This window comes from Rana temporaria, chromosome 6, assembly GCF_905171775.1.
Source record: "Rana temporaria chromosome 6, aRanTem1.1, whole genome shotgun sequence".
Taxonomy (NCBI): Eukaryota; Metazoa; Chordata; class Amphibia; order Anura; family Ranidae; genus Rana; species Rana temporaria.
Genome location: NC_053494.1, coordinates 221,099,354 through 221,121,531, shown reverse-complemented (window position 1 = coordinate 221,121,531; position 22,178 = coordinate 221,099,354). Strand labels below are relative to the sequence as shown.

General features: G+C 52.9%; 1 protein-coding gene across 7 annotated transcripts in view; it reads right to left on the bottom strand.

The window, feature by feature from the left end:
* Nucleotides 1–22,178, bottom strand: part of KALRN (kalirin RhoGEF kinase) — a 237,638-nt gene that overhangs the window by 146,192 nt on the left and 69,268 nt on the right. For 6 of the 7 annotated variants that reach the window (XM_040358301.1, XM_040358299.1, XM_040358300.1 and 3 more), the window contains exon 19: nucleotides 5,564–5,810. In XM_040358301.1, the coding sequence (XP_040214235.1) occupies nucleotides 5,564–5,810 (247 nt within the window). Of the gene's footprint in view, nucleotides 1–5,563; nucleotides 5,811–18,649; nucleotides 18,746–22,178 lie in introns of those variants that run through there. The other variant, XM_040358304.1, reaches the window with a different exon arrangement.

Below are 22,178 nucleotides of genomic sequence, written 5' to 3'. Positions count from 1 at the left end.
CACAGGTGTACCGGCTCCTCCCCTTCAGTCTCACACAGGTGTACCGGCTCCTCCCCTTCAGTCTCGCACAGGTGTACCGGCTCCTCCCCGCCAGTCTCGCACAGGTGTACCGGCTCCTCCCATTCAGTCTCACACAGGTGAACCGGCTCCTCCCCGCCAGTCTCACACAGGTGTACCGGCTCCTCCCCTTCAGGCTCACACAGGTGTACAGCTCCTCCCCTTCAGGCTCACACAGGTGTACAGCTCCTCCCCTTCAGGCTCACACAGGTGTACAGCTCCTCCCCTTCAGGCTCACACAGGTGTACCGGCTCCTCCCCACCAGTCTCACACAGGTGTACCGGCTCCTCCCTTTCAGTCTCACACAGGTGTACTGGCTCCTCTCCTTCAGTCTCACACAGGTGTACCGGCTCCTCCCCACCAGTCTCACACAGGTGTACCGGCTCCTCCCCTCCAGTCTCACACAGGTGTACCGGCTCCTCCCCACCAGTCTCACACAGGTGTACCGGCTCCTCCCCTCCAGTCTCACACAGGTGTACCGGTTCCTCCCCTTCAGTCTCACACAGGTGTACCGGCTCCTCCCCTTCAGTCTCGCACAGGTGTACCGGCTCCTCCCCTTCAGTCTCGCACAGGTGTACCGGCTCCTCCCCGCCAGTCTCGCACAGGTGTACCGGCTCCTCCCATTCAGTCTCACACAGGTGAACCGGCTCCTCCCCGCCAGTCTCACACAGGTGTACCGGCTCCTCCCCTTCAGGCTCACACAGGTGTACAGCTCCTCCCCTTCAGGCTCACACAGGTGTACAGCTCCTCCCCTTCAGGCTCACACAGGTGTACAGCTCCTCCCCTTCAGGCTCACACAGGTGTACAGCTCCTCCCCTTCAGGCTCACACAGGTGTACAGCTCCTCCCCTTCAGGCTCACACAGGTGTACAGCTCCTCCCCTTCAGTCTCACACAGGTGTACCGGCTCCTCCCCACCAGTCTCACACAGGTGTACCGGCTCCTCCCTTTCAGTCTCACACAGGTGTACTGGCTCCTCTCCTTCAGTCTCACACAGGTGTACCGGCTCCTCCCCACCAGTCTCACACAGGTGTACCGGCTCCTCCCCTCCAGTCTCACACAGGTGTACCGGCTCCTCCCCACCAGTCTCACACAGGTGTACCGGCTCCTCCCCTCCAGTCTCACACAGGTGTACCGGTTCCTCCCCTTCAGTCTCACACAGGTGTACCGGTTCCTCCCCTGCAGTCTCACACAGGTGTACCGGTTCCTCCCCTTCAGTCTCACACAGGTGTACCGGCTCCTCCCCTTCAGTCTTACAGGTGTACCGGCTCCTCCCCTTCAGTCTTACACAGGTGTACCGGCTCCTCCCCTTCAGTCTCACACAGGTGTATCGGCTCCTCCCCTTCAGTCTCACACAGGTGTACCGGCTCCTCCCCTTCAGTCTTACAGGTGTACCGGCTCCTCCCCTTCAGTCTCACACAGGTGTACCAGCTCCTCCCCTTCAGTCTCACACAGGTGTACCGGCTCCTCCCCACCAGCCTGCAGGGCCCCTCCTACAGCCCTGCCCTCTTAGTGCAGGGGGACTTTTCTCGTCTCCACCCCTTACTGTAGTTTTCTGTAGTGGGTGGAGCCTGCTGGGCCCCTCCCACAGCTCTGCAGAGACTATGTACAGCACATTGAGGCCACTGCTACTTTTACAGGGTAATATCCGGGTTTGCAAAGTCATTTTGTGCGCACAAAGTGGATTTATATCTTTTATGGCTATTAAGGAATGTATTTACATGAAAGCCTTTGTATCCAGAGTTCTGCTTTAAGTACAAAAGCTTTGATTGGGCCCCTGTGCTGCTCCCGGGGGGCCCGAGGGCTGGGGAACGCATATAATTGAGCTGCAGCCAAAATCGTCCATCTATGTGAGGAGGCTCCACAATGTTCCTGCGGCTCCCCAGAACGCTTGGTGCGCGCCCCTCCCCCTGGCGTGACCCCCCCGGGGGCGCTCAGTCGCTGGGTCAGACCATCTCACCAGCCCAGACGATTTTCTGCATGACTGACCCATCGGGCCGATCGCTGGGCGAGGCGATATAAACCGCTCATGAATGTCAAGTATGCAAGCGAAAACTTCCAGGTGCCGCGGTGGCGCACAGCGGCCCGCAATACCGCGTCCCGCAGTACCATGTTACGCAATACCACGTCCCGCAATACCGCGTCCCAGCTGCATACAAATATCCGAAGGAAGTAAAATAAATGTCATCGCATGCGGGGGGGGGGGGGGGGGGGGGGGGGTTGGTGACACATAATGCTCTTGGGGGGGGGGGTTTGGTGACACATAATGCTCTTTGGGGGGGGGTTGGCGACACATAATGCTCTTGGGGGGGGGGGTTGGTGACACATAATGCTCTTGGGGGGGGGGGGGGTTGGTGACACATAATGCTCTTGGGGGGGGGGGTTTGGTGACACATAATGCTCTTGGGGGGGGGGGGTTGGTGACACATAATGCTCTTGGGGGGGGGGGGGGTGGGGGCACATAATGCTCTTGGGGGGGGGGGGTTGGTGACACATAATGCTCTTTGGGGGGGGGGGGGGTTGGCGACACATAATGCTCTTGGGGGGGGGGGGGTTGGCGACACATAATGCTCTTGGGGGGGGGGGGGGTTGGCGACACATAATGCTCTTGGGGGGGGGGGGGGGGGTGGTGACCACATATCGCTGTAGGGGGGGTTGGCGACACATAATGCTCTTGGGGGGGGGGGGGGGGTTGGTGACACATATCGCTGTTGGGGGGGGTTGGTGACACATAATGCTCTTGGGGGGGGTTGGTGACACATAATGCTCTTGGGGGGGGGGGGTTGGGTTGGTGACACATAATGCTCTTGGGGGGGGGGGGGTTGGTGACACATTATGCTCTTGGGGGGGATTGGTGACACATAATGCTCTTGGGGGGGGGGGTTGGTGATACATTATGCTCTGGGGGGGGGGGGGGGTTGGTGACACAATGCTCTTGGGGGGGGGTTGGTGACACATAATGCTCTTGGGGGGGGGGGGGGTTGGTGACACATAATGCTCTTGGGGGGGGGGTTGGGTTGGTGACACATAATGCTCCTGGGGGGGGGGGGTTTGGCGACACAAAATGCTCTTGGGGGGGGGGGGGGTTGGTGACACATAATGCTCTTGGGGGGGTTGGTGACACATAATGCTCTTGGGGGGGGGGGTTGGTGACACATAATGCTCTTGGGGGGGGGGGGTTGGTGACACGTAATGCTCTTGGGGGAGGGGGGGTTGACTTTGTCCCAGTTGTTGTACCCCATAGAATCACAGAAGTCTGTCATTGCCAGGGTGGAATACAAACCCCCCCCCCCCCCCCCCCCCCCCTGAAGGATTTCTGAAGACGGCAAAGAGGAAGAAATAATTCGAGAATTCTCCACTTCATCATCACAACAACAATTTACAGCAATGTGACCGGTGGGAGGAGAGCGCCACCTAGTGGCCATCAGAGCTCATAGACACTCCACTGCAGCAAGACAAACTGCTGCTACAGAAAAATACTCCTTGGGGGGGGTGATCAGTCCCGGATCTCCCCCTCCCACAATCGCCAGAGAGAATTATAGTGCCACTCTTATACACTGCTACTAAATCATATCTGCGCCACTACCTGGAGGTCTGGCAAACACCCCCCCCCCCCCCCGCAATTAACGATCACAGGCACAGCTGTGCCGCTACCTGGATATTTGAGGAACATCACCTTCAATTAATGATCACAGCTGTGCCGCTACCTGGATATTTGAGGAACGTCACCTTCAATTAATGATCACAGCTGTGCCGCTACCTGGAAGTCTGGAGACCATTCACTGCAATTAACCATCACTGTGCTTCTACCTGGAAATCTGGAGAATATCCACCGTCGGCACTCAGCCACCGTTATGAGAAAGAGATTTAACCCTTCTTTGCCGACCGCCACACAGCGGACAGCCTCCATGGGGGGGGGGGTTCCTTCACAAGACCCTCCCCAGAGAAATGATCCATTACAGGTTTTATTATTTCCAACAAAGAAAACTTTACACGTTTAATCGGTTTCCACCTGTGTTGAGCCCGATCACCACAACCGTAATGGTGGAGGGGGTGTTGGGGGTCAACCCCATATTACTTGCCCTTGGTGGGGGAACGTTGGTGTCAACCCAATATTACTGGCCTTGGTGGGGGGGGGGGATGTTGGGGGTCAACTCCATATTAATAGAGATAGTGGTGGGAGGGATATAGTGGTGATGGTGTGGGGGGTTATCAGGTGTTAATCCCATATTACTGACCTTGGTGGGGGGTGTTGGGGGTCAACCCCATATTACTGGCCTTGGTGGTGGGGGAGGGGTATTAGGTGTCAGCCGCATATTACTGGCCTTGGTGGGGGAGATGTTGGGGGTCAACTCCATATTAATGGTCACGGTGGGGGAAGTGATGGTGGGAGGATATTGGGCGTAAACGCCATATTAGTGGTGGTGGGAATCCTCACCATATTAATGCCCATGGTGGTGGTGGGGGGATGAATATTAAATGACCATCTTGATGGATATGTTGGTGAGGGGGATATGGAGCATTAACCCCATATTAATGGCTGCAGTGGTCATTGGAATGGTGGTGTGGGGGGGGATGTTGGAGGGGTCGACCCTATATTAATGGCCATGGTGGGGGGATGTTGGGGGGTAAACTCCATGATAATGGCCATGGTGGTGGGGGGATATAGTGGTGGCGGTGAGGGGAATATTGGTCGTCAACCCCATATTACTGGCCTTGGTAGGGGGATGTTGGGGGTCAACCCCATATTACTGGCCTTGGTAGGGGGATGTTGGGGGTCAACCCCATATTACTGGCCTTGGTAGGGGGATGTTGGGGGTCAACCCCATATTACTGGCCTTGGTAGGGGGATGTTGGGGGTCAACCCCATATTACTGGCCTTGGTAGGGGGATGTTGGGGGTCAACCCCATATTACTGGCCTTGGTAGGGGGATGTTGGGGGTCAACCCCATATTACTGGCCTTGGTAGGAGGATGTTGGGGGTCAACACCATATTAATGGCCGTGGCGGTGATGGTGGAAGAACATTGGGTGTAAACCCCATAATGGTGGTGATGGGGGTGTTGGGTTTCAACCCCATATTAACGTCTGTCATGGTGGGGGTGATGGGGGTCAATCACATATTAATGGCTGTGATGGTGGTGGTGATGGTGGGAGGGGGAAATATATGATGTTATATCAATAGCCGCAATGGTGGTGGTGATGTTGGGTGTCAACTCCATAGTAATTATGGTGGGGGGATTTTGGGGTCAACCTCATATTAGTGGCCATGGTTTTCAGGTCCAAACAAGTTCCCACAGGTGTTGATAATCGGGGTACACAGAAATTTGCCCATAAAGTGCACCTGTTGCCCCCACCAAACACGAGCCACCAGCTTTGAGGATGAAGTAATAGTTCACAATCACTCTTGTGTACCAACAGGACAACTATTAGTGCGTCTCCCGAAAATCTCGTACGAGGGACAGAATCACTTTGGGCGTCACCCCAACCCAGAAGGTCTCCTCCTTACCTTTTCCCGACGGGAAGAAGCACTCCATCTCCACGCTGCTCCGGGAGTGGGAGATGCACAGGGCACTGCTGGGCACCAGGCCTTCCTGCGGGGGGCTCCGTTCCGTCGTCTTCACCAAACACCATCCGGGGCGGTCGCTCGGCTTCTCCAGCAGCTCCACCGTCTGGCCCACCTGGATGCTCAGCTCATTGCTGTGGATGGCGACGAAATCCTGGAGCACCGTGGTGAGTTCACAGCCTCCCGACAACTGCAAGAGACCAGAAAACGTTCTCCATCAAATACTTCCCAACAACGAAGATCGGCACGCAAATCACAAGGAAAAGAATAAAAGAAATCAAATCATACAAAAAGATAAAAAATCCTGGAGGATCTCCGAATTACCAGATGGGACCTAAAATGAGGGTCACAAAAGCTTATCGTAGAGCCGCGCCATTCCGGCTGGAATGAGAATCACGGGATTTCTGCTTAGAAGATCGATCGCGATTCTCGCGGCGTAACATTTTCTTAAACATTAAAACAAAAAAAATTGGGCAAACTTTACTGTTTTTTTTTTATTCACTGAAGTGTATTTTTTCCCCAAAAAATTGCATTTGAAAGACCGCCGGGGAAATACCGTGCGACATAAAATATCGCAGCGATCGCCACTTCATTCCCCGGGGTCTCTGCTGAAATATATAAAATGTTTTGGGGGTTCCAAGTCATTTTCTAGCAAAAAATATTGGCCCGTATTCATTGGCGTATCTATCCGCAGGGCGCAGCGTATCTCAGATAAGTTACGCCGCTGTAAATTAGGGCGCAAGTTCAGTATTCAGAAAGAACTTGCGCCCTATGTTACAGCGGCGCCTAATTCAAATGTGGATGATGTGGGCGTGTTTTATATAAATGAATGGTGACCCCCACGTATTTGACTTTTTTTTACGAACGGCGCGTGAAACAATCCCAGTGCGCATGCTCGAAATTACGCCGCAAATCGTCAATGCTTTAGACGTGAAGGTAACTTACGTACAGCCCTATTCACGAACGACTTACGCAAACGACTTAAAATTTTAAAAATTCTGGCGCGGGAACGACGTCCATACTTAACATAGGATACGCCTCATATAGCAGGGGTAACTTTACGCCGGAAAAAGCCTAACGTAAACGACGTAAAAAAATGCGCCGGGCGGACGTACGTTTGTGAATCGGCGTAACTACCTAATTTGCATATCCCCCGCGGAAATCTACGGAAGCGCCACCTAGCGGCCAGCGTAAATATGCAGCCTAAGATACGACGGTGTAAGACACTTACGCCGGTCGGATCTTAGGGAGATCTATGCGTAACTGATTCTCTGAATCAGGCTCATAGATACGACCGAGCGCACTCAGAGATACGACGGCGTATCCGGAGATACACCGTCGTATCTCCTTTCTGAATCCGGGCCGTTGATTTTAACTAGACATGCGCACTGCCGACCCCCGACAACCTAACCAGAGACCCCCGACAACCTAACCAGAGACCCCCGCAAACTAACCAGAGACCCCCCGACAACCTAGCCAGTGACCCCGGCAACCTAGCCAGTGACCCCGGCAACCTAGCCAGGGACCCCGGCAACCTAGCCAGAGACCCCCCAACCTGACCAGAGACCCCGGCAACCTGACCAGAGACCCCGGCAACCTGACCAGAGACCCCCCCAACCTGACCAGAGACCCCCCCCAACCTGACCAGAGACCCCCCCAACCTGACCAGAGACCCCCCCAACCTGACCAGGAGACCCCCCCAACCTGACCAGGAGACCCCCCAACCTGACCAGAGACCCCAGCAACCTGACCAGAGACCCCCCAACCTGACCAGAGACCCCGGCAACATGACCAGAGACCCCCGCAAACTAACCAGAGACCCCAGCAACCTAGCCAGAGACCCCCCAACCTGACCAGAGACCCCGGCAACCTGACCAGAGACCACGGCAACCTGACCAGAGACCACGGCAACCTGACCAGAGACCACGGCAACCTGACCAGAGACCCCCCAACCTGACCAGAGACCCCGGGCAACCTGACCAGAGACCCCGGCAACCTGACCAGAGACCCCGGCAACCTGACCAGAGACCCCGGCAACCTGACCAGAGACCCCGGCAACCTGACCAGGAGACCCCCCAACCTGACCAGAGACCCCAGCATCCTGACCAGAGACCCCGGCAACCTAACCAGAGAGCCCCGGCAACCTAACCAGAGAGCCCCGGCAACCTAATCAGAGAGCCCCGGCAACCTAACCAGAGAGCCCCGGCAACCTAACCAGAGACCCCCCAACCTAACCAGAGACCCCCCAACCTAACCAGAGACCCTGGCAACCTGACCAGAGACCCCGGCAACCTGACCAGAGACCCCGGCAACATGACCAGAGACCCCGGCAACATGACCAGAGACCCCGGCAACATGACCAGAGACCCCGGCAACCTAACCAGAGACCCCGGCAACCTAACCAGAGACCCTGGCAACCTAACCAGAGACCCCGGCAACCTGACCAGAGACCCCCCAACCTAACCAGAGACCCCCCCAACCTAACCAGAGACCCCGGCAACATGACCAGAGACCCCCAACCTAACCAGAGACCCCCCGACAACCTAGCCAGAGACCCCCAACCTAACCAGAGATCTGGTCTGACTGATGATCGGTTGAAGGTCTGAATTCTGATATTTTCTGCACACAGGGGGGGGGGGTCGCCACCGGATCCCCTCCCCCCATCCACAGTGCTGCCCGCGTACCCCCATCTTACCGTCCGATCTCTACCAGACGCCGGTCCGGCCAGCAGACGATGCCGATTGCAGCCGTGTGAGAGAGTGACAGATGTGAGCGTGTCTGCCGGGTGACATCACTGATAAGAGGTTTCCATGACACCCATTAACCCTCCCCGGACCACAGAGCCACATGGCACAACGCACATACAGCGGGGGGGGGGGGAACTACAATCAGAGGGCCCCCCACTACAAATCTCAGGGGCCCCTCCCTCCCTCTACAAATCACAGGGCCCCCACCCTCTACAAATCACAGAGCCCCCACCCTCTACAAATCACAGAGCCCCCACCCTCTACAAATCACAGGGCCCCCACCCTCTACAAATCACAGGGCCCCCACCCTCTACAAATCATACTGCAAATTAGAGCCCCCACCACTACAAATCACAGCGGCCCCCTCTACAAATCATGCTACAAATCCCCCCTCCCAGCACAAATTCCCCCAAAATCCCTCCCTCCTAACCCAACCCCCCCCCCCCCTCCAAATTTAGACTCCTAGAACAACACCCCCTGCTGAACCCCAAACTCCCCCTTTCAACAGAAATCACCCACCTCCCCAAATTTAGACTCCTAGAAGAACATTTACCCCCCGCTGAACCCCAAACTCCCCCTTCCACCCCAAATCCACCCCAAATGCCTCCCTCCCCAAATTTAGACTCCTAGAAGAACATTTACCCCCTGCTGAACCACAAACTCCCCCTTCCACCACAAATCCACCCCAAATCCCTCCCTCCTAACACAACCCCCTCCCCCCTCCAAATTTAGACTCATAGAACAACACCCCCTGCTGAACCCCAAACTCCCCCTTCCAACACAAATACTTTCCTGCCCCCTCCCCCCCCCTACCTCACATGATACCCCAGTGCCCAGGGCAGTCGTCCCTCCCCCCCCCCCCCTGTGAGGACCTGTCATGTAAGACAGATGGTGGGGGTGGGGAGGGGGGGTTGAGTAATACATGATATCTCCTCATCAGATATAATATCTACATCTCTACATTATACAGAGACGGCCCCTCACACTACAAGGACGGCCCCTCACCCTACAAGGACGGCGGCCTCCGCGCCGAGGATGAAATACGACGCTGTCAGAGGAAAAGGGACGCTCATTGTTTCGGGGATCAAAGTCAGGAGGACAAATCGTCTCACCTGGCAGAGGACCAGAGCGGCTCATTACCGGCGCCGGCGCTAACCCCTTCCCCACCGAAGAGCCAATCGCTCCTCCGAGTCACACAAACTTTATATCTTTTCCGAATACAGATCTCAATGTAAATCCCCTTTGTGACGACCGGCCTTCCTCTGCTGGGAGTCGGCTCCAATCATCAACTACTCCTTCTGTCATTTATAAAACACAACATTTCAGTAATAATAATAATAAAAAAAACTACTGTAGTTAATTTTTGGGGACACAAACCTATCAGCAGATTTTTGGTAAAATATAAAAAGAGTAGATAGATACCCAACATGTCAAACCTCGGCCCCCGATATATTTAGGCGAGGATTTAAAAGCCCCCCCCCCCCTCCACAGGTCATTAGTGTAGAGATAACCGCGGCTAACGGGCCGAGAATTATTGATCGCACCGCGCGTGTGGCGAAATGCAACGTGTATCGAAATTGACGGTTTTGTGCGTAGTCCCCTCCCCCCCCCGACACGAGTTATGAACATGATGTGGGGGTGGGGTGGGGGGGGCTCAAACTTTTTCTGGGGAGGAATTTTAGGTGCTTGGGGGTTTTTTTTGGATTTTTTTTTTTTGGTTTACTAAACTTTTTTTTTCCATCACATGGGGGACAACAAAAAGTCGGTGACGGGTTCTCTGAGGTCTAATGCCGGAAATTTGTTTTCTAATTGCTTTGTATTTATTATTTGTTATTTATTTTTGTGTTTATTTATTTGTATTGTATCTAAAGCGTGATCATTTCACTATAAATACAACGCACGTCGATTGTGTGTAAACGCAGACCCCGGCGGACGGCGTGTAATCCCCGGAAGGAGATCCTGATCCGTGGATCCGGTATGAATCCGGCGGAGGAGGATGACGGTCGCCTTTGTACAGATCGGTGAATTTCCTGCTCTGGGTGTCGCTCCGCTGCAGTCAGACTTTAACCCCCGTCATTCCCGCCGCACCACACACCTCTTATCGGATATAGCCTGACCCTTGGACGCCGTATAAAAGGTCTCTTATGGAAATGATTTGGGTCAGCAGGTCTGCGAGGATGAGGATGAGGAGGATGAAGGTCATGAGGAAGAGGAAGAAGATGAGGAGAATGAGGAGGGTGAGGAGGAGGAAGAAGAGAAGGAAGATGAGGAGGAAGAGGAATAAGATGAGGAGGAAGAGGAATAAGATGAGGAGGAAGAGAAATAAGATGAAGAGGAAGAAGAAGAGGAAGAAGATGAGGAGGGTGAGGAGGAGGAAGAAGAGAAGGAAGAAGAGCAAGAGGAAGAGGAGGAGGAAGAAGAGAAGGAAGAAGAGCAAGAGGAAGAGGAGGAGGAAGAAGAGAAGGAAGAAGAGCAAGAGGAAGAGGAGGAGGAAGAAGAGAAGGAAGAAGAGCAAGAGGAAGAGGAGGAGGAAGAAGAGGAGGAAGAAGAGCAAGAGGAAGAGGAGGAGGAAGAAGAAGAAGAGCAAGAGGAAGAGGAGGAGGAAGAAGAAGAAGAGCAAGAGGAAGAGGAGGAGGAAGAAGAAGAAGAGCAAGAGGAAGAGGAGGAGGAAGAAGAAGAAGAGCAAGAGGAAGAGGAGGAGGAAGAAGAAGAAGAGCAAGAGGAAGAGGAGGAGGAAGAAGAAGAAGAGCAAGAGGAAGAGGAGGAGGAGGAAGAAGAAGAAGAAGAAGAAGAAGAAGAAGAAGAAGAAGAAGAAGAAGAAGAAGAAGAAGAAGAAGAAGAAGAAGAAGAAGAAGAAGAAGAAGAAGAAGAAGAAGAAGAAGAAGAAGAAGAAGAAGAAGAAGAAGAAGAAGAAGAAGAAGAAGAAGAAGAAGAAGAAGAAGAAGAAGAAGAAGAAGAAGAAGAAGAAGAAGAAGAAGAAGAAGAAGAAGAAGAAGAAGAAGAAGAAGAAGAAGAGGAGGAGGAGGAGGAGGAGGAGGAGGAGGAGGAGGAGGAGGAGGAGGAGGAGGAGGAGGAGGAGGAGGAGGAGGAGGAGGAAGAAGAAGAAGAAGAGGAGGAGGAGGAAGAAGAGGAGGAAGAAGAAGAGGAGGAGGAGGAGGAGGAAGAAGAGGAAGAAGATGAAGAAGATGAGAAGGAAGAGGAAGAAGATGAAGAGGAAGAAGATGAAGAGGAAGAAGATGAAGAGGAAGAAGATGAAGAGGAAGAAGAAGATGAAGAGGAGGAAGAAGAAGAGGAAGAAGATGAGGAGGAAGAGGAAGAAGATGAAGAGGAGAAAGATGAAGAAGATGAAGAGGAGGAAGATGAAGAGGAGGAAGATGAGGAGGAAGAGGATGAAGATGAAGAGGATGAAGATGAAGAGGAAGAAGATGAAGAGGAAGAAGATGAAGAGGAAGAAGATGAAGAGGAAGAAGATGAAGTGGAAGAAGATGAAGAGGAGGAAGAAGAGGAAGAAGAAGAGGAAGAAGAAGAGGAGGAAGAAGAAGAGGAGGAAGAGGAAGAGGAAGATGAGGAAGAGGAAGATGAGGAAGAGGAAGATGAGGAAGAGGAAGATGAGGAAGAGGAAGATGAGGAAGAGGAGGAGGAAGAAGATGAGGAGGAAGAGGAAGAAGATGAGGAGGAAGAGGAAGAAGATGAGGAAGAAGATGAGGAGCAAGAGGAAGAAGATGAGGAGGAAGAGGAAGAAGATGAGGAGGAAGAGGAAGAGGATGAGGAAGAGGAAGAAGATGAGGAAGAGGAAGAAGATGAGGAAGAGGGAGAGGAAGAAGATGAGGAAGAGGAAGAAGAGGAAGAAAATGAGGAAGAGGAAGAAGATGAGGAAGAGGAAGAAGATGAGGAAGAGGAAGAAGATGAGGAAGAGGAAAAAGATGAGGAAGAGGAAGGGGATGAGAGGATGGGAGGAGGAGGAGGTGCCGTGTCTCGGCCATAGCTGGAGGTGAATCATTCTCTGTTGTATAAAGCACATGGATGGACCTGGAAGATTCTCCTGCAGTGAATGTTCGGTGAATGATGAAACAATTGGACGGATGTAGTGGAAGTTGCTCAGCATGCTGGACATTTTCTGTCCGATTTGCTCAAACAGCAGCATTTGAATGGAATATAATCGGCATCCTTGGTACTTGTGGTGCCGGCCTGACGGGTCACTTTCTGGCATCACACAGAGCGATCGGTATCACAGATCGGGTCAGTGTGCATAACTCTGTATGGCAACACAGAACATGTATGGAAATACTGAAAGGTTCTCCATGGGGCAGAGCACCCTGGAGGGGGTTGGGTGACTCTACAGGAGACTGGGGGTGCAATGTGGGAGATTGGAGGGCACTGCAGAGCATGGCTGGGGCCTGGGGGCACGATATGGGGGTGGGGGGCACTGTGGACACTGCTGGTGGCACAATGGGGGGGGGGGGCGGCACCGTGGGACACGGCCAGGGGCACTATTGGGGGCGAGGACTGACGGACACTGCTGGTGGCACAATGGGGGGGGGGGGCGGGACTGTGGGACACGGACGGGGGCACTATTGGGGGCGGGGACTGACGGACACTGCTGGAAGCACTATTGGGGGGTCACAGTGGACTCAGCGGGGGGGAACTATGGGGGGCCCTGTGGGACACTGCATTGGACCCTATGAGGGTACGATATTGGGGGCTCTTAAGGGAGCATCACTGATGGGGGCTCTATGGAGGGACACTGTAGGAGACTATGGGAGGGGCACTGTTGGGGGCTATAAATGGGGGGGGGGGGCGGGGATTGCTATGCAGCAAACTAGGGACACTGCAAGGGGGCTGAAGGCTGAAATATTGAAATCCAATGCAAAGATTTCCCCAACAGTACTTGTTTCTGCCACTAGATGTCCCCAATGTGATGGGCAGCATCACTCAACCCACTTCCTCTGATCCCAGGTTCCCCTGGATCCACCCCCAGCCTGGGACTGGATAGGGAACGGAGAAGCAGCACAGTGATGAGATCCTCTCTCTGCTCTCTCATCATGAACTGATTAGCTCCTGGTGCTGCTTCTTCCTCTCCCAGCCTGAGCTCTGCTGTACTGGGACTGCAGGAGTATAAAACCGCACCCTGACCCGGCTGTCTGACTCCAGAGTCGGGTGACACGTCTCACAGAGATATGAATGTGCGGAGATATCACGGGGTCATGTGATCCTCCGCAGCCAATGAAATGAAAGCGCGCAGCGCGACGCTAATAAAGGTTTCTGTGAAGATATTTCCGGGCCGCCGCCACACAGAGCTGAATAAAGATAGATCTCGGGATACATGGCCTGTGTGCAAAGCACAGATTGAAGCTTTCCTCGGTGGTGAAATGTAGAGGAATCTCTCCGTCTGTGGGAAGAGAGGCGTCGCCCGAATCTCCGAATCTCCCATTATATTGCTGGACTTTACACCCATAAATGTTCCCTTACCCCACACCCAGGATTAACCCCTTCCGCCCCTCCTCCTCCCAGCACTGACACCCAGGATTAACCCCTTCCACCCCTCCTCCCAGCACCGACACCCAGGATTAACCCCTTCCACCCCTCCTCCCAGCACCGACACCCAGGATTAACCCCTTCCACCCCTCCTCCCAGCACCGACACCCAGGATTAACCCCTTCCACCCCTCCTCCCAGCACTGACACCCAGGATTACCCCTTCCGCTCCTCCTCCCAGCACTGACACCCAGGATTAACCCCTTCCACCCCTCCTCCCAGCACCGACACCCAGGATTAACCCCTTCCACCCCTCCTCCCAGCACTGACACCCAGGATTAACCCCTTCCACCCCTCCTCCCAGCACTGACACCCAGGATTAACCCCTTCCGCCCCTCCACCCAGGATTAACCCCCTTCTGCCCCTCCTCCTCCCAGCACTGACACCCAGGATTAACCCCTTTCGTCCCTCCTCCCAGCACTGACACCCAGGATTAACCCCTTCCACCCCTCCTCCCAGCACCGACACCCAGGATTAACCCCTTCCACCCCTCCTCCCAGCACCGACACCCAGGATTAACCCCTTCCACCCCTCCTCCCAGCACTGACACCCAGGATTAACCCCTTCCACCCCTCCTCCCAGCACCGACACCCAAGATTAGCCCCTCCTCCTCCCAGCACTGACACCCAGGATTAACCCCTTCCACCCCTCCTCCCAGCACTGACACCCAGGATTAACCCCTTCCGCCCCTCCACCCAGGATTAACCCCCTTCTGCCCCTCCTCCTCCCAGCACTGACACCCAGGATTAACCCCTTTCGTCCCTCCTCCCAGCACTGACACCCAGGATTAACCCCTTCCACCCCTCCTCCCAGCACCGACACCCAGGATTAACCCCTTCCACCCCTCCTCCCAGCACCGACACCCAGGATTAACCCCTTCCACCCCTCCTCCCAGCACCGACACCCAGGATTAACCCCTTCCACCCCTCCTCCCAGCACCAACACCCAGGATTACCCCTTCCACCCCTCCTCCTCCCAGCACCGACACCCAAGATTAGCCCCTCCTCCCAGCACCAACACCCAGGATTAACCCCTTCCGCCCCTCCTCCCAGCACCGACACCCAGGATTAACCCCTTCCGCCTGCACCGACACCCAGGATTAACCCCTTCCACCCCTCCTCCCAGCACTGACACCCAGGATTAACCCCTTCCACCCCTCCTCCCAGCACCGACACCCAGGATTAACCCCTTCTGCCCCTCCTTCAAGCACTGACACCCAGGATTAACCCCTTCTGCCCCTCCTCCTCCCAGCACTGACACCCAGGATTAACCCCTTCCGCCCCTCCTTCAGCACTGACACCCAGGATTAACCCCTTCTGCCCCTCCTCCCAGGATTAACCCCTTCCACCCCTCCTCCCAGCACTGACACCCAGGATTAACCCCTTCTGCCCCTCCTTCAAGCACTGACACCCAGGATTAACCCCTTCCACCCCTCCTCCTCCCAGCACCGACACCCAGGATTAACCCCTTCCACCCCTCCTCCCAGCACCGACACCCAGGATTAACCCCTTCCACCCCTCCTCCCAGCACTGACACCCAGGATTAACCCCTTCCGCCCAGCACTGACACAATGTAACAATTATCTATCCTAAGGAAATAGAACCACATGAAGTTCCCATAACACCGGGGCATTAATGCCGCAAAGGCGCCCGATGGTATATAGGGCAGATATGGGCAAATATTAAAGAGCCGTTTATTCCAAGCTGCAGACATGTTCCAGGCTTCCTGCCCATCATCAGTGCACAGTATAGAAACCATGGCGTCTATGGTGGAGGCCTTGGAACCCAATAAGGTTTGGTGGGCAAGATGCCAACGCCATACCCCAGTTACACTTATGATGGTGCCCATTCTCTACAAAACTATAACCGCATCCTTATACCACCCATTACTGTGCCATCTGCTAAATATACCCAAGTCAGTGCCCATTTTTACATGACTAGAAACCCAACTTTATACCACCCGATTCCAGTGCCATGTCCAAGCTTCACCTTGGTGGCCATTTTCTATAGAACCCCAACCATGTACCACCCAGTACTGATACCATCTGCCAATTACCGTCAGCGCCCAATTTTCTTTAGAGCAAAACCCCCAACCTCATACCACCCAATGCCAATTGTATGTCCAAGTTAGACCTCTGTGCCCATTTTCTACAGAGCAAAATCCTTAACCTTATACCACCCCAAGGCCAATTTTATGTTCAAGTTAGACCTCGGTGCCCCATTTCTACAGAACTAGAAACCCCAAACCTATACCACCCAAGAGCTAAACCATCTGCTAATCACCGTTAGCACCCATTTTCTATAGGGCAAAACCCCAACCTTATGCCACCCAATTCCAGTGCCAAGTCCAAGTTAGACCTGGGTGCCCATTTTCTATAGGACTAGAACCCCAACCCTATGCCACCCAATTCCAGTGCCAAGTCAAAGTTAGCCCTAGGTGCCACATTTCTATAGGATTAGAAGTCTGAACCTTTACCACCCAATGCCATTGGCAAGTCCAAATTGAACCTTGGTGCCAAATTTCTATAGAACTAGAACCCCAACCATATAGACCTAGGTGTCCCATATTTCTATAGAACCCCAACCATATACCATCCATTGCTAGTGCCAAGTCCAAGTTATACCTTGGTGCCCCACTTCTATAGAACTCCAACCCTATACCACCCAAGACCGAAACCATCTGCTAATTACCGTTATGCCACCCAATTCCAGTGCCAACCTTATGCCACCCAATTCCAGTGCCAAGTCCAAGTTAGACCTGGGTGCCCATTTTCTATAGGCCTAGAACCCCAACCCTGTACCACCCAATGCCAATCGTATGTCCAAGTGAGACCTCGGTGTCCAATTTCCATAGAACTAAAACCCCAACCACATACCACCAAGGATCAAAACCATTTGCTAATCACCGTCAGCATCTATTTTCTATAGAGCAAATCCCCAACCTTATGCTACCCAATTCCAGTGCCAAGTCAAAGTTAGACCTAGGTGGCACATTTCTATAGGACTAGAAGTCTGAACCTTTACCGCCCAATGCCATTGGCATGTCCAAGTTAGACCTTGGTGCCCCATTTCTATAGAACCCCAACCATATAGACCTAGGTGCCCCATATTTCTATAGAACCCCACCCATTTCTAGTGCCAAGTCCAGGTTAGACCTTGGTGCCCCATTTCTATAGAACTCCAACCCTATACCACCCAAGATCCAAACCATCTTCTAATGACCATTAGCACTCATTTTCTATAGGGCAAAAACCGAACCTTATGCCATCCAAATCCAGTGCCAAGTCAAAGTTACACCTTGGTGCCCCATTTCTATAGAACCCCCAACCATATACCACCCATTTCTAGTGCCAAGTCGTAGCTAGACCCTATTGCCCCATTTCGATAAAACTAGAACCCCAACCCTATACCACCCAAGATCTAAACTCGATCTAAAATCTAAATCTAAATTATTTATAGGGGCAAAAACCCAACTTTATGCCACCCAATTCCAGTGCCAAGTCAAAGTTAGACCTAGGTGCTTCATATTTCTATAGAACCCCAACCATTTCTAGTGCCAAGTCCAACTTAGACCTTTGTGCCCCATTTCTATAGAGCTAGAACCCAACCCTATACCACCCAATGCCATGACGACCCTTTCAGTGCCCATTTTTTATCATTCTAACAGCCGCCTTATACCACCTAGTCTTCCAAGTACCCCATAGCCATCCAATGCCCATTCTCTATATACCAGTACGGCTTCATATTACCCAGTTCTGCTGCCATGCAAGTTTTGCCTTCTGTGTTGCCCATTTTCTATAGAGCTTTAACCCCGACTACAAACCACCCAGTAGCGATGCCATCTGCCAATTACTACCAACAGTGTCTATTTTCTACAGAGCTATAACCGTCAACTCTATATCACCAAATTCCAGTGCCAGGTCCAAGTTCCACCTTGGTGCCCATTTTCTACAGAGCTAGAACCCCCAAACCATATACCACCCAGTATCCATACCATATGCCCATCACTGCCGGTGCCCATTTTCTATAAGGCAAAACCGCCAACCCAATACCACCAATTCCATTGGTATTTCCAAGTTACACCTGTTTTGTTGCCCATTTTCTATCATTCCATATAACTGTACCCCCAAGCCTTATGCTATTGCCCATTCTCTGTGAAATCCCGGCTTTATACCCCCCCCCCCCCCCCAAGTTCTGCTGCCATGTGTAAGTTTTGCCTCCTGTGTTGCCCATTTTATATAGAGCTCTAACCCCCAACTATACATCCCCTCCAGTAGTGATACCACCTGATCTGCTAATCATGCCCATTTTATAACCCACCCCCCACCTTATACCACCCACTATCCACATCATCTGCTAATTACTACCAGTCGTGCCCATTTTCTATAGGAGCCATCTATAACCCTTAACCACCCAATTTCAGTGTCACGTCCAAGGTTCACCTCCATTGGTGCCCATATTTTACAGAGCCCTACCTCTATATAACCTGAACCCCAACAAGTACAATCCTGACTTTATATTGCCCGGTTCTGCTGCCATGTATAGGCCCAACTCTAATCTTTACACTCCCGCCAATGCCCATTCTCCATAGCCCTGACATTTTAGTTCTCCCCTCCCCCCACCTGGCACAGCAGATGACACTTGAGCACAGGTGAGCGAGCAGACACCCCCTCCCCTCCCCCCCCCCCCGGGCGGGGGAGCTCTGCAGGATAACCCCCCCCACCCCACCATTCGCGTCTCTGTACTCACAGAAGACGTCCTGCGGACCTGCTTGACATGCAGCCACTTCTTCATGTTGTCCCGTCTCCAGCCTCCGAGTGCACAGCTTGTGTCAGTGACAGTGTGTAGGTGTGACAGTGTGACGGCGGGAGGGACAGGCTGGGTGACAGGTGACAGTGTGCAGCCGATACACCGGAGGTGGCGTGCTTGCAGCTGTGGACAGCGAATGTGTATTCTTCTCTGAGATCTTGTGCTGGTTGCAGCCGTGCGCGTCTAAAACTTGGTGCGCCGGGGAGGTTTGTGTTGCACGCTGTTGTGGAGCAATAAATGTACAGATTCCATACAGTGCATGCAGGTTGTGTGACTGCAGCTCTGCACAGTGTGCAGTGTCTCCTGATATGCGCAGTGTGCAGTGTCTCCTGATATGCGCAGTGTGCAGTGTCTCCTGATATGCGCAGTGTGCAGCTGCTCCTGTTGTGCACAGTTTGCGTTTGCTCCTGATGTGTGCAGTTGCTTATGTTGTGCGCAGTGTGTAGTGCAGGTGCTCCCGGTGTGCACAGTGTACGTTTGCAGCAGTTCCTCCTGATGTACGCAGTTAATCCTGATATGCGCAGTGTGCAGTTGCTCCTGTTGTGCGCAGTTTCTCCCGTTGCGCGCAGTGTGAGTTTGCAGGAGTTGCTTATGTCGTGCCCAGTTTCTCCCGTTGTGCGCAGTTGCTCCTGATGTGCGCAGTTAATCCAGTTATGCGCAGTGTGCAGTTGCTCCCATTGTACGCAGTTGCTCCCGTTGTGTGCAGTTGCTCTTGTCGTGCGCAGTTGCTCCTGATGTGCGCAGTTAATCCTGATATGTGCAGTGTGCAGTTGCTCCCGTTGTGCGCAGTGTGCGTTTGCAGGAGTTGCTTATGTCGTGCCCAGTTGCTCCCGATGTGCGCAGTTGCTCCCGATGTGCGCAGTTGCTCCTGTCGTGCACAGTTGCTCCTGTCGTGCACAGTTGCTCCTGTCGTGCACAGTTGCTCCTGTCGTGCACAGTTGCTCCCGTTTGTGCGCAGTGTGCGTTTGCAGGAGTTGCTTATGTCGTGCCCAGTTTCTCCCGTTGTGCGCAGTTGCTCCCGTTGTACGAAGTTGCTCTTGTCGTGCGCAGTTGCTCCTGATGTGCGCAGTTAATCCTGATATGCGCAGTGTGCAGTTGCTCCCGTTGTGCTCAGTTGCTCCTGTTGTGCGCAGTGTGCAGTTGCAGGAGTTGCTTATGTTATGTGCAGTTTCTCTTGTTGCGCGAAGTGTGCGTTTGCAGGAGTTGCTTATGTCGTTCCCAGTTTCTCCAGTTGTGTGCAGTTAATCCTGATGTGCGCAGTGTGCAGTTGCTTATGTTGTGCACAGTGTGCGTTTGCAGGAGTTGCTCGTGTTGTGCACGGTGTGCAGTTGCTCCCGATATGCGCAGTTGCTCGTGTTGTGCACGGTGTGTGTGTGTCGGCTATTCAGCCCCTTGTTTGTAGAGCGTCATGGCAGAGCCGGCGGGGCCCTCAGCACATCACATGAGTGTCAGGGACATCTTGTGATTAGTAATTCGGACACAACGCTGTTGTGGAAGGAAAGAGAGAGAAGTGCGCCCCCCCCTCCCCCCACCATTCACAAATCCACACACCTCCCAGGGACGGGGATGACTAGAGAGCCCCGCCCTCTTCATACAGTAGATCCCTCCTCTATAGATCCCTCCTCCTCTATAGATAACTCCTCCTCTATAGATCCCTCTCTTCCTCCACAGTGGGATGGGCAGATCCCTGCAGATACTTTTACATCACTTACCATTGGCTGACCATACACTCTGCAATCCGATTGTACAATCTCCTTTACATTTACCAAAACAATATAATAAGAGTTCCCCCATCCGTGGTATACAGCGGGACGCATGAATCTCCCGTTACCTCCATGCTATTGTGCAGCCGTTGTCAGGATACCCCAACAGCGGCTGCATCTAACTGGATGCAGATGCTGTTCGGCTGACAATTTAGTTTTCAATGGAAGGATGTCGGACGGGATGCAGCCAACATGGTCACCCCCAGAGGAACAGCAAAACCCCACATAGCGAGTCCCCGGCATCACACCGACGTATCCGAGCACAGATCAGTAGGGGGGGGGGTATCTGGGGGTATTGGGGCAACCATTGGCAGATGTGTTTATTACTCAAAGGTAAGTACCCCGAGAGGCTGCAGTCTTGACAAGTACAATGGAGCAAAAAAACAGTGCCTTGAAAAAGTATTCATACCCCACATCTTCTCATGTTACATCCAAAAACATAAATGTATTTTATTGGGATTTTATGTGAGAGACACAAAGTGTCACGTAATTGTGAAGTGGAAGGAAAATGATACAAATAAATATGTGAAAAGTGTGGGGGGAGGGGCATTTGTATGGCGCCCCCCGGAGTCAATACTTTGTAGGACCCCCTTTCTCTACAAGTCTTTTTGGGGGGGTCTCTACCAGCTTTGCACATCTAGAGAGGGACATTTCTCCTCCATTCTTCTTCTCTGTAAAATATCTCACGCTCTGTCAGATTGGATGGAGAGCGTCTGTGATCAGCAATTTTCATGTCTTGTCCACAGATTCTCAATGGGATTTAGGTCTGGACTGTGACTGGGCCATTCTAACACATGAATAGGCTTTGATCTAAACCATTCCATTGTAGCTCTGGCTGTACTTTAGGGTCGTTGTCCTGCTGGAAGGGGACCCCCCCCCCCCCCCCCTCCCGGTCTCAAGTCTTTTCTTCTAAGATTGTCCTGTATTTGTATCACATAAAATACATTTACGTTTCTGGGTGTAACATGAGAAAATGTGGAACATTTCAAGGGGTATGAATACTTTTTCAAGGCACTGTATGTATACAATGAGGAGAGAAGGATGAGACCCAAACAGGTCCACCCAGGAACCGAGCATGCGCCTGGTCTGTAATCCATCCTGTTTAGCCGGTATGTACCCCCCCATCCCCCCCCCACCCCAGGGCCCTTTATATGGCAAACTGCCAAAAATAACAGAACAAAGTATATTACATCCTCAGGGTGCACCACACATAAACAGTGACTAAGGCCCAGATTCTCAAAGGGCTTACGACGGTGCAGCGCCATGTACGCCGTCGTAAATCCTAATCCGAGCCGTCGTATCTATGCGTCTCATTCTTAGAATCAGTTACGCATAGATATCCATTAGATCCGACAGGCGTAAGGCTCTTACGCCGTCGGATCTAAACTGCAATTTTTTTTTTGCCCGCTAGGTGTCGCCTCCGTCATTTACCCCGTCGAGTATGCAAATTAGCAAAATACGCGAATTCCCGAACGTACGCGCGGTCGACGCAGTGAAGTTACGACGTTTACGTTAGGTTTGCCCGGCGTAAAGTTGCCCATGCTATATGAGGCGCAATCAATGTTAAGTATGGCCGTCGTTCCGTAAAATTTACGTTGTTTGCGCAAGTCGTCCGTGAATGGGGCTGGACGTCATTTACGTTCACGTCAAAACCAATGACGTCCTTTGCGACGTCATTTGGAGCAATGCACCCTGGGATATTTTAC